At 57.8% G+C, this 12,961-nt stretch overlaps 1 protein-coding gene across 1 annotated transcript; it reads left to right on the forward strand.

Annotated features, from left to right (window-relative positions):
- Window positions 1-7,280: 7,280 nt before the first annotated feature.
- On the forward strand, window positions 7,281-11,365 carry NEUROD4 (neuronal differentiation 4). Its single transcript, XM_069879477.1, has 2 exons — window positions 7,281-7,395; window positions 10,051-11,365. Exon 2 carries the CDS (start codon window positions 10,060-10,062, stop codon window positions 11,053-11,055), a length of 996 nt encoding a protein of 331 aa, XP_069735578.1. The 5' UTR covers window positions 7,281-7,395; window positions 10,051-10,059; the 3' UTR covers window positions 11,056-11,365.
- The last annotated feature ends 1,596 nt before the right edge of the window (window positions 11,366-12,961 follow it).

A 12,961-nucleotide genomic window follows, 5' to 3' on the forward strand; every position in this document is an offset into this window, starting at 1 on the left:
GAGCGCATCAGAGCGCTCCCTTGGCCAAGTCGGAGGGAAGCGGTGGGAGTGGATAAATTTATGCAGCGCCAACCGCAGCGGCCACCTCCCGCTTCCCACGGCAGGTGAGAAATTGCAGCTTAAAAACCAGCTTTTTGGAGTGGTTTCGTTTTTTTTTTTAGCTGGGAAAAGACTTCAGGGATTCTAAAAGCCGGGATGCTCTCCGCAGGGTGGGATGTCCCCAGGGAGGTGGCACAAGTTATTCCTGACAGCTCCTCACCCCCTAATTGTTCCCTGAGGTGGGTGGGCACATTATTAGTGATGGATTTGCTAGGGTTGGAGTGGAGTTTAAATTAGACTCTGGCTGACAGAGACCTCTTTAGGTTTGTGCTGGATTGGCAACATTGGCCCTAAAGCTCAAGAATTGGCTTTAAAAAGGGTTTTGACTGAGCAGAAACCCTCTGAGCGAGGCTGCTTGGGGCAGCAGGGTGGATGTCACCACCCCAAAAGGCTGTGGGGTTCCCAATAACTGGGTTGGGGGATGCTGGAAATACTGGAGCTCCTCCATCCGACATCTCCGAGGCTTCAGGGCATCTTTTATGCTCCTCCAGCTCAAAAGCATCTACAGCAGGCGATGGGGATGGACGTGGTCCCGGCTCGCAGAGGGTCTGGGGCAGGTGGGTGGCATCAGGGGACCCCGCAGTGCCCCAGGACACCCCCTCCTGCTCGGGTCCCTCCAGGAGCAGCCGTGGCTGCAGCCTCCACGTGCCGTTTGGACTTGGAGCCCAAAGCCACGATGCGCCTGGAGCCGACCCAGCTGCCTGGGAGACGTCACCGCAATTATTCCACTTAACTCAATTACTGCTGTTACTGTCAGCCAGACCTAACGACCCGACACGGAGCAGCAGCCCTTAGAGGACCCATTTCTAATTAATTTTGGCTCATAAACTAATTAATGGGTATGGATTTATTTGTAAATTCTCAGGAAATCTGTGTTCTGAGCAATCTCTTCTCCTCAGGGAGGTCGAGCATCCTTTGGGATGCTCTGCTCAGACCCTGGTTGATGTCCCCATCCGTTGCTCCTCCAAGACACCTCTTGGATGGATCCTGATGCCCCACAGAGGTTTTGGGGCTCCTCTTCCCTAGGGATTCTTTCCCCAAGACAACGCAGAGCTGTGCAGCCTTCCCAGGGCTGCAGGCAAATCTCCACGCCTGGGTCAGGGCCAAGCTGGACCAGGTGCCGCGATCCCGAGGGATGGTCCAGGGATGCTCCGGGGGGTAGGAAATCAGCAGCCCCGTCTGCGGAGCCGGAGGAGAGGGGGTGGCAGCTGGGCGAGGACGATGCCAAACGGGCAGAGACGGCGGCTCGCGGCAAAGTGGTGCCCGCAGCTCAACATCTGGGGCCCGTGGTCGGCATCCAGGCAGCAGTGTCCCTGCCTGTGCCAAGGCATCTTCCTCCTCCTCCTCCTCCTCCTGCAGAGCCAGCCTGGGAGCGACAGCGGACAAAGCTCCATCCCCAGGGGGACTTCGAGGAAGGCTCCGGGGAGACCCAAAGAGACTCTTTTGGGTATCAATACAGTCCCAAGAGGCCAGGACCCCCTCGCTGATGCTCACTCGGGGTCCTTCTGTCCCCATCCTGCAGCAATGCCCACCCCAAAGTCCTCAGGTGGTGCTGTATCCCATGCCCCGGTCCCCCAAAACCATCCTGTGACCCCAGGGTTGTGCTGTATCCCATGTCCTGGCCCCCCCAAACCAACCCGTGACCCCAGGGTTGTGCTGTATCCCATGTCCTGGCCCCCCAAAACCATCCTGTGACCCCAGGGTTGTGCTGTACCCCATGTCCTAGCCCCCTAAACCATCCTGTGACCCCAGGGCTGTGCTGTACCCCATGTCCTAGCCCCCCCCAAACCATCCTGTGACCCAAGGATTGTGCTGTACCCCAAGTCCAGGTCCCCCACATCTGCCCAGCATCGCCAGCGTTGCGCTGCCTCCAACCCTACGTGGCAAAGGGTTGGTCAAGGACCTCCGCGTGGCCCAGCTCTTGCTCCCCGGATCTGTGGTGACGCAGGGATGCTGTCCTGCTGAGCACCCCGAGCAGGATGCGGGGGACCCCACGGGGCTGGCGGCTGCTGAGGTTTCTTACCAGCAGATGTCAGCTCCCGCCCGGGGATGCGCAACCAGCGCTCGCCCAGCTCCGTTTGGGACTCTGCACCCTGGCACACGCCTGTGGTTGGCTTCAGCCTTATCCAGGGTGGCCAGCAGGGCGAAGGAGGGAATTCTTCCCTTCTATTCCACTCTTTTGAGACGCCCCTGGAGCTCTGCATTCAGTTCTGGAGTCTCCAGCGTAAGAAGGAGGTGGAACTGTTGGAATGGGTCCAGAGGAGGTCTGAGAGGGTTGGGGTTGTTCAGCCTGGAGACCTTAGAGCAGCTTCCAGGACTGGAAGGGGATTGTGCCTGGCGTCCCTCAGCTCCACAATGTCCCCTGCAAGTGATGGAGGTGTCTCCTCTAAACAGTGACTCCAGGATGTCCCCAGCGCTGCTCTCGGGAGGAGGACGCCTGGGCATCGCTGCCAGCTCGAGGAGGCTGGAGGAAACTGGGAGTGAATCCAGGCTCTCCCAGCTGTGCCCGCAGCCGCTGCATCCTGTGGGCTGCCAGGACGTCCTGGGGGACAGGGGGGTTGTGACCCTGCCCTCCCTGCTTTCTGGGGGTGTTGGAGCCCATCTGAGCCTCCCAATCCATCTGGGTCCTTCAGCATCCCACCCTCACCTGCATCCTCGCCAGGGGAGCCGCCTGGGGCTGGGCAGGGGAAACTGAGGCAGGGAACGATGCGGGAGGCTCAGCCCTGTCCATCTGCAGAGCATCAGGACACACCAGGTGTCCCATCCTCTGTGCCCCACATCTGAGGGTTTTGGGGGGCAGGAGGTGGCTGGCAGGCAGGAGGAGGGCTGGGGATGTGGCTGGTCCCCATAGAGTGTCCCCAGCCCCCGAGGTGTCGCTTCTCCAGCCCCAAAGGCCATCGAGGGGGACAAACAGCCAACTGGACCCCCTGACTGGGCTGCCAGGGTGATTCTCATGGGATCTGAGAGTTCCCCCAAACCTGAGCTGTTGGGGGACCCTGGGGCCAGGGCCCCTTTGTCAGGGCCCCCCTGGCCACCTCTCCCCGGTGCCACCATCGCTCAAATTGACAACCACGGGTCAATGAGCGTTGGCTGCAGCCCCTGCCGCCCCACCGGGCCCCCCAACCCCTGATTTCTCTTTAATTGCATTCCCCAGTGTCATGCAAATCAGGCAGCCCGGGCGCAGCTGCCGGGATTAAATTAGACCCCGTTAATACGCGGTAATTGCGTTTCCGCACAGGCCCAGGAATGCCAGCCCGGGCGCCCGGCACCGGGGCAGCAATCGCCTTTCACAATATTTACTCTGGCAATTACCCTCCCTGCCAGGCTGTGGCTGCTCTGAGGGGATCAGAAGATGGAGAGAAACTCTGGGATGAGGGATGGTGGCTGGGGAGCATTGATGGGACACAGGGATGGGATGGGATGGGATGGGATGGGATGGGATGGGATGGGATGGGATGGGATGGGATGGGATGGGATGGGATGGGATGGGATGGGATGGGATGAGCTTCCTCTGCTTCTCATCATCCTCCAATGTTGCCCCTTCTACATGTAGGTTTGTGCCCTGCCTGGAGCATCTGAATGGTGGCTTCATCTGCTTTCCAGGTGGAACATCATCAAAGTGGAGCATCCCAGGGCGGAGCATCAAGGTGGAGCATCCCAGGGTAAAGCATCAAGGTGGAACACGGAGCTGGAGCATTGTCAAGGTAGAGCATCGTCAAGGTGGATCATTGATGGGGAGCATCCCAAGATGGATCGTGATTGAGGTGAAGCATCCCAGGATGGAGCAGGTAGAGCAGCATCAAGGTGGAGCACCCCAAATCTAGCTCCTTTTGGCAAGTCTTGCAGCCACCAGGAGGACCTGTTCCAGGTCCCCCCCGAGTGCCCCATATCACCTCGGCCCTGTTGGGATGGAATCTTGGCTCCTGTCGTTGCTGACCTGGGATGTGAAACACTGAGAAGGGAGATCTTGTAGAGCACCAGGCCCCAAAGTGAGGGGTATCTTGCGTGTGACCAACAGATGGAGGTGACAAGGAGAAGCTCAGGACCTTCCACATCTTCTCCAGGTGTCACAGGGATGGTGCAGTCTGCTCCTGGTGGCCTGTGCTGCTCAGACTCCCAGAGCAGAGAGGGAAAATGAGGCTCAGGCCATACACGGGTGATGGGACCCACGCTGTGCCCCTGAGCTGAGACCAGTTTGGAGTTAGAAGCTGTTTTCCAGAGTTACCAGTGCCCAGGGAATGGAAAGCTGGGGAGGGACGTGGGGTGGTGGGAAGGTGATGGATGAGAGGGATGAGACACGACATTGTTCCCTCCCTGGAAGTGTTGAATGCCAAGCTGGGTGGGGTTTGGAGCCCCCTGATGCAGTGGGTGGTGTCCCTGCCCATGGCACGGGGGTGGAACTGGATGGGCTTCCAACTGGGTGTCCTCTCCAACCCAACCCATGCCATGATTCTTTGACCCCTGGGGGTTGGAAAGGTTAAATGGGGGATGGAGGACACTTGGGAGGGATAGAGGACACCTGGGAGGGATGGGAGGACACCTGGGAGGGATGAGAGGACACCTGGGAGGGATGGAAAGACACCTGGGAGGGATGGAAGGACATGCGGGGTTTGAGGGAGATGCTGAGGACATGGAAGGATGAAAGGACACATGGGGTAGGGGACTCTTGGGAGGTTTGGAGGCTCCTTAGGTGAGCACAGCGTGGGGTCTGGGGATGCCCAATGCAGTCCTGGGCTGGCAGTGGGGCTGAGCCCAGCTGGAAGATGGCAATTCCCACCTCTTCTTCCCTCTTTTTCCACCTTGGAGACCCCCAGCACCCCCCCAGGATGGGGCAGGGGAGCTGCACCACCCCCCCAGCCCCACGTCCTCCTGCGAGCTCCCCATCCTGAGGCTGTGCTCCCCATCCCCAGAGCTGGCCCCGGAGGTGGAAGCGGGAAGGTTGAACATCTTGCAGGAACGTTCCCGGGGGGCCAGCGCCTCTGTAACCCCAACAGATGCCAAGCCCCACACAATGGGATTAGCGAGCGGCACGTGGCCGAGCCCTGAAAGGCAGCGGGGGCTGCAGACAATACCCCCCCTCCCCTCTTTCTCATCACCCCACTCCTTCCCAGGGGTCACTCCTGCCATCCGCATCCCACCGCTGCATCCCAGGAGGGGACGTTTTGCCGTGGTGTCCCCCCCCCTGCCCCAAGGCGCCCCCCCAGCCCCTTTGTGTGGGTGCCGGGACCTGTTGGAACCATCTGTCAGGGAGGGGACGAAGCCGTCGCCGCGGCGAGCGATGAGGCAACAGGCAGATTTATTGGCTGCAATCTGTTCCCCTTCGCCCCTGCCCCACGCACGGCCCAGCCTGGCGGTGGGAAGTAAGCCATGAATCCACTAATGAATTAATTAGTATTCCCTGTAATCCCGGGCTGCCAAAGCCGTGATTGCGAGCGCGGTCAATGAACGCGAAGGGTTCCGCGGGCTGGCGCGTGCGGGGAGGCTCCCACGCGGCCATCAGAGAGCGGTTGCGGTTGGAAAAGGGCTTTAAGATCATTGAATCCAACCATGGGTCCGTCACTAGACCATGTCCCCAAGTACGACATCTACTCATCTTTTAAATCCCTCCAGGGACGGGGACTCAACCACCTCCTTGGGCAGCATCTTCCAGTGCTTGGCAATGCTTTCAGTAAAGAAATTCATAGAATCGTGGAATTATGGAATGGTTTGGGTTGGAAGGGACCTCAAAGCCCATCCAGTTCCACCCCTACCCTGGGCAGGGACACCTCCCACTGGATCAGGGGCTCCAAGCCCCATCCAACCTGGCCTTGAACCCCTCCAGGGATGGGGCAGCCACCCCTGTTCTGGGCATCAGGAAGAATTTCTTCCTAATGTCTAGTCTAAATCTTTCCCCCTCCAATTTAAATCCATTTCCTCCTGCTATCCAACCTCAACCTCCTCTGGTGCGTCCTGAGGCCGCGCGATGCTCAGCGCTGGGACCAGAGTCCAGGCAGGGATGGAGTTGAGAGGGGGAGATGACTTTTAGGGCGCCACCACCTAGCACAGCCCCCGTCCCAGGCTGTGTAGCTGCAGCCCTTGCGATTGGAGAAACCAAATTACAGGTCCGAGGGGCAACCACCCATAATGATTGTCCGTTAATGAACTGGGGGGGTCCTTATCCATCACCCCCTCTTGCCGACTGTGGAGCCTGGGGCCCCTTCTCTTGTCTGAGCAGTGGAGAGCTCAGCCGGGCCCCTTCTGGCTGTTCCAGTCGTTAATTACTCCCTCTTTGCTCTCTCATTACTGCTGGGAGGGAGCCATGGCCCTCAGGCCCATTGCTGGCACCGGGGTCGGAGCCAGCGTCACCCAGGGCTTGGTCCCTGGTGCCCATCTAGGGGTCCCCAAACAGGGATGCTCATCTAGGGATGCCCATCCTAAGGTGTTCATCCCAGGGTGCTCATCCAAGGGTACCTGTCTAGGGATGCCCATCCAGGGGTGCCCATCTAGGGGTCCCCAACCACGGGTGCCCATCTAGGGGTCATAATTCAGGGGGGCCCATCTAGGAGTCCCCCTCCAGGGGAGCCCATCAGCCCAGGGTGATCTTCAAAGGGTCCAGGGATGCCCTTCCGTGGGTGGCCATCTATGGGCATCCATCCAGGGGTCCCCAACCTGGGGTGCTCATCCTAAGGTGTTGATCTAGGGGTCCCTATCCATGGATGTGCACCTAGGGCTGCTCATCCAGGGAAGCCCATCCAGGGATGCTCATCCAGGGATGCCCGTCTAGGGATCCTCATCCAGGGATGCCTGTCTAGGGATGCTCATCCAGGGATGCCTGTCTAGGGATGCTCTTCTAGGGATGCTCATCCAGGGATACCCGTCTAGGGATCCTCATCCAGGGATGCCCGTCTAGGGATCCTCATTCAGGGATGCCCATCCAGGGATGCCCATCTAGTGATGCTTGTCTAGGGATGCTCTTCCAGGGATGCTCATCCAGGGATGCCCGTCCTAGGGCATCTCAGAGCATTCATCCAGGGATGCTGATCCCACCCAGGCCCCCCGCCCCGAGGATGCTGGTCTAGGGGTGCCCAGCCAGGGGTCCCCGGGGCTGCCGTCGGGGTCCCGGTGGGGCTGCGGGAGGAGCCGGGCTGGGTCACCTCCCCCCGGAGGAGGAGCCAGGAGGGATGCTCGGCCGGGCAGGAGCCCCCGGCAGCTCGGAGCTCTCAAAACCTCCCGAGAGCGGAGCTGCCCGTTCCCGGTGCCGCCCCCGGGGCTGGAGGCACCGGGCAAGCGACAGCGGGGACTCGCTCCGGTGCCCAGGTAAGGGCTGACCGGGACCCCCGGGGGTCGCAGGGGACCCGAAGGGACGGGGCAGCCCCTCCGATGGGGGCTCCTCGGCCGCTCGCTGCCCACGGTTCCCCGGGAAGGGGTTGGGGGGGTCTCAGCCCCGACGGGGGAGCTGCGGGATCCCATCCCGAGGGGAGCTGCAGGGTGGGATGGAACAGGTGGCACCGAGTCCCAGATGCCTCCTCCCGGCTCCCCGCAGCCGTCGGGGATGGAGCTGCGTGGGGACCCCCGTGCTGGGGGGGTCTCGGATCTGGGGACCGGCTGGCAGCGCATCCAGCACCCCCGAGCACCCTGAGGATGGAGATGCTGAAGGTGATGGAGATGCTGAAGGTGATGGAGATGCTGAAGTAGCAGGGTAGCTGGACCCCATCCCGCAGGGCTCTGTGCCCTCTGAGGGGAGTGAAAAGGGGGTGCAGGGTGGGATGGAGCCAGTGGCACCGAGCCCCACATGCTCCACTCCAGCTCCCCGCAGCCATCAGGGATGGAGCTGCAGCCCCGGAGCCCCCTGGGGGGTCTCAGAGCTAGGGGGCATCTGGCAGTGTGTCCGGCACCCCTGGCTACATTGGAGCTGAGCTTTCCCTGGGGATGGAGGTGATGGAGGAGATGAAAATCCTGTCCCAGCCCCTAGTTTTTGTTTCTCAGGTCCTGGAGAGGGGAGCCTGAGCCCCTTCCCCAGTGAATCCTACCTGGGACCAGGACCCCAGCAAGGAGGAAACCAGCATCATCCACCTTCCTCTCACTTTTCCGGGTGCAGGTGGGTGCTACAGGGCTGCCCTTGAGCAGTTTTCCCCCAAAATATCAGTGCATCCCGTCTCCCCTGCCCCAGTTGGCTGAACGTGGGATTGGAACTGGGACCATGAAAGGGACTGGGAGCTCTGGGAAGCCCTGGGTTGAAGACTGAGCCAACACCAGTGGCCATTTGTGATCCCACAGCCGTGCTGGAGCTGATGGAGCGGCTGAAGGGCTTTTATTCTGCCCTCCAGCCCGAGCTCACTGGGTTCAAGCACAGCCGGACCTCATCCTCCTTCATTCCCAGGCAGGACGTGGTGCAGAGGGCTCACACAGATCTTCATTTTCACGGTTTGCTTGGGGGTGGCTTGTCCCTCCTACTGCTCTGTGATGAATTCCTGGCCCCAGCTGTCTGTTTTGTTCTTGCCTCTTAGAATCATGGAATGGGTTGGGTTGGAAGGGGCCTCAAACCTCCTCTCCGGCCCTCTGTGTGTCTTCTGCTTTGGGTCGGAATCTTTGTACCAGGGGCTGTGCAGGGCTGGAGTTTCTCATTCTTTGTCCTGAACCAGGTGTTCTCCTCTCGGGAATCTATTCTCTAGGAAAGAAATCAGGGAAGGCTTGAAACCAAGTTTCTGGTCCTACAAGAAGAAGGAGTTGAACCCACTTGTTTCCAAACCTGGTTGTTTTCTTCTGGGGTGGGTCCTGGTGCACAGGAGCAGCGAGGGGTGGGAGGTGCAGGCACAGATGCTGCCTTTGGGATGGATCCCCAAGGGTGGAGTGAAAGGAAGCCTCAAATTGCAGCCTGGGTGGATTTTGGAGCAGTTCTGCAGCTGCTTCTGAGCTGCTGTCCCCACATAAAGCGTTTGCAGCCCTGTGGTCCCACCACGATGCTGGCAGAAGGTGTTGAGACCAGCTCCATCCTGGCTCAATGGCCTCAAGCTCCACCAGGGGAGGTTCAGGCTGGACATTAGGACAAAAAAATTCACGGAAAGGGTCATTGGGCAGTGGCAGAGGCTGCCCAGGGAGGGGGTTGAATCCCCTTCCCTGGAGGGGTTTAAGGGATGGGTGGTTGAGGTGCTGAGGGACATGGGTTAGTGATTGATGGGAATGGTTGGACTTGATGATCCGGTGGGTCTCTTCCAACCTGGTGATTCTATGATTCAACCAGACCCTTCCATTCACCCCAAAGATGATCCTTCACCACCTACATCCACCACAGCATCTGACAGACTCCCTCTTACTCTCCTGAAGAGTTAATTGGGGCCACATGGTCCTCTGGGGATGCGATGGCTGCGCGGAGCAATTAACACCCTAATCCAGCCCCGCAAGCCCCATCACACATATTAAAAGTGGGATTTTCCGCATGGGGCGGGCAGGGCCGGTGGAGCTGGGGCTCGGGCAGCACACTTTCAGCAAAGCTGCTTAGATGCTAAGCTTTATTAAATGAGTCAGGCACGATGACAGGATTTTGGGGGGGCTGATTAACATGAAACCCGGGCGCATGTGAGCGCGACTGGCTTCGTTACGGCAGAGGGAAGTGAAGGCTCAGGTTAGAAGAATCCCTGGAGGCAGCTCAGCAGAAGACTTTTGCTTTCAGGCTCCTTTTTTTTTTTCGGTGTTGAAGCCATGAGGGGAAGGACCTCGGAGTGGGAATAACTTCCAAATTGAACTGTTGGAAGCCTTAAGCCCTGGCTAAGAGGTGCTGGGTGCCAGGGAGAGGCTTCACCAGAGGGGATTGTGGAGAGATGATGGATAGATAGGTTCTGTAGGTTCCATTAGTGGCCAGAAAGCAGTGGATGTCTCTAGAAGATGATTTTGAGCTCGGTTCTTGACACCCTCAACATGTTGAATGACTCTTCTGCTGGAATTTGTTAACATCTCCTTGTCCCTTCGTTGCAGAGATCAGAGATGACCAAGACGTACACCAAGCCCAAGGAGATGGCAGAGCTCGTGAGCACCCAGACCTGGATGGATGAAACGCTGAGCTCCAAAGAGGAGCTGAAGGAAGAGGACGGCAGGCAGGGTCCTTTCGGGTTGCTGTCTGGCTTGAATGAAGAGCACGACAGCATCGAGGAAGAAGAGGAGGAAGAGGATGATGGGGAGAAGCCGAAGAGAAGAGGACCAAAGAAGAAGAAAATGACCAAGGCGAGGTTGGAGCGGTTCAGGGCCAGGCGGGTGAAGGCCAACGCCCGGGAGCGCACGCGGATGCACGGCTTGAACGATGCTCTCGACAACCTGAGGAGGGTGATGCCCTGCTACTCCAAGACCCAGAAATTGTCCAAAATCGAGACACTGAGGCTTGCGAGGAACTACATCTGGGCTCTGTCGGAGGTGCTCGAGACGGGGCAGACTCCTGAGGGGAAGAGCTTTGTGGAGATGCTCTGCAAAGGCTTGTCCCAGCCCACCAGCAACCTGGTGGCCGGCTGCCTGCAGCTGGGACCCCAGACCTTGTTCTTGGAGAAGCATGAAGAGAAGTCCCTGGTGTGTGACTCGGCCATATCCAGCCACTCCTTCAGCTACCAGTCGCCAGGGCTCCCAAGCCCACCCTATGGGTCCATGGAAACACACCTGCTGCATTTAAAGCCTCCGACCTTCAAGAGCTTGGTAGATGCTTCCTTTGGAAACCATCCTGCTGACTGCAGCACCCCCCCCTACGAGGGTCCCCTGACGCCGCCGCTGAGCATCAGCGGGAACTTCTCCTTGAAGCAAGATGGGTCTCCGGACCTAGATAAATCCTACACCTTCATGGCTCACTACCCCTCAGTCAGCCTGGCTGGAGCACACGGACATGCCTCTCACTTCCAAAACACGGTGCCCCGCTATGAGATCCCCATAGACATGAGCTATGAGTCCTACCCACACCACGTGGCTGGACCTCAGCTCAACGCCATCTTCAACGAGTAGCCAAGCAGAGTTAGACCCAAATGGTTGATGCAGAGAGAAGTTCAAGCCGTGTAGTGGAGCTGTTTCTAGAACGGACACAACTGGAAAGAGGATATCGCTGCCCCGGGGGGAGAGCCCTCTGAGCATCTCTGCAGGACAGGTCCAGCTGGCCCTCCCATCCTCCTCAACTGCACTGGTGCCACCTTGATGATTTCCGAGCTGTCCCCAGGAGCCACGTGGACCCTTTTTCAACAGCTGAACTCTGAGCAGCCACCTCCAAAAGCTGAGCCACTGCCTCCCTTCCCCTCTCCCTCAGAGATGCTCAAGAAGGTGGCTTCACTGTGCAGGACTGAACGCACTCCAGCACTTGGGATCGTTCATTGCCAAGATGTTATGGTTCCTTTTCCTCCCTCCTTGGGATGTTGGGGTGTGGACACACCTCAATCTTGCATCAGGTGGAGATAAGCCACTCCTGTCCCCTGGGAGAACCAGTTCTCCTTCCACAGGCTCCACTGGAATTATGGTTTTCCCATGTCAGCCATCGTTGGGAATGATCTCAACATCATTGGGAATGATCTCAACGCCATTGCTCCTCCTTGAAGCTTTCCATGCAATGGAGAACCTTGTCTTTGCTGCCACCATATCACCCAGGGACAGCGTGGTCCCATGAGGCTCCAAGCTTCTCTGTGATGGCCCCTCCACCGCTCTCCTGCACTGGACCTGTCCTCTCCTGAGCCTCAGACCTCACCTGTGACCTCCAACCAGCATGAGATGATCAGCACGCAGCTCCTGAAACCTCGTTATGGGACTGTTGAGATTTCGGAGCACAAATATCCATGCTGGAAGAGGAGCTCGTGGCTCAACCCTTGAGGTCCGCGTCTTCGTAACGGTTTGTAGCGTTATTTATCACGATCCACGTCCTGAAGACATCCTACCAAAAGAAATGTGTCTTAATTTCCTCTTTTATTTATTACTTACTGGGGAGGTTGTGTGTCTAATTTATTTCTCTTCCATTTTCCACGAAATGTGGGATGTCCTGAAGAACCTCCTCATTTTCCAGTTGCCCTCCCAGCACTTCATTAGCTTTGTGGAGACGTGTGGCTTTTTTTGCAGTGCTGTTCCTCCAGGGTTTATTTATTAGCCATTATTTATTTAATTTATTTTTCTTCCTGCCTAGCGCGGTCTATTTTTTTTGGTGATGAAACCAAGTATTTAATCATATTTAGCGTTGAACTACATCTTGAACACAGCCATTCCTTGGCTTTTGGCAGCTGATTGTGCCCGGCAGCTCCCAACTCGTCCCTCGTATTTCTATATTAGCAATAATTTTTAAAGGCTATGCAACTATTTTTGTTTTCAAGAGAATCCAGGCAACTATTTTTGATGTCCCACTGGCCCAAACCTCCCTGTTTCGCAGAGGTGTTTTGTATAGAGTTGGGAATTTGGAGATAATTTGAGGTCCCTGCCCGGCCCCCGCGTCCCTTTTGTACCGAGAGCAAATGTTTATCCTTTTGTAAAGAAAGCAGAATTGGGTTTTTAGCTCAAATAAAGTTGTGGTCTTGTTTCAAGCAGTCCAGGGGTTGTTTGTCTCCATTTCTATGGTCTTCAGCGCGGTGGTGAGGGGGATGCAGAGGATCTGACCCGCTCCATGCTGAGGTCCAGCTGGGATCCTTGACCTTGGTGTGAGCTCCGTGGGCTTTGTGTGAGGGTACCCCCTCCCTGGGCAGCCTCGGACAGGGACCAATGACTCTGTGAAAATTTTTTTCCTAATGTCCAGCCTGAGCCTCCCCTGGTGGAGCTTGAGGCCATTCCCTCTCGTCCTGTCCCCTGTCCCTTGGGAGAAGAGCCCAGCTCCCTCCTCTCCACAACCTCCTCTCAGGGAGTTGCAGAGAGCAATGAGGTCTCCCCTCAGCCTCCTCTTCTCCAG

Source organism: Phaenicophaeus curvirostris, chromosome 38 (genome assembly GCF_032191515.1).
Source record: "Phaenicophaeus curvirostris isolate KB17595 chromosome 38, BPBGC_Pcur_1.0, whole genome shotgun sequence".
Classification (NCBI taxonomy): domain Eukaryota; kingdom Metazoa; phylum Chordata; class Aves; order Cuculiformes; family Cuculidae; genus Phaenicophaeus; species Phaenicophaeus curvirostris.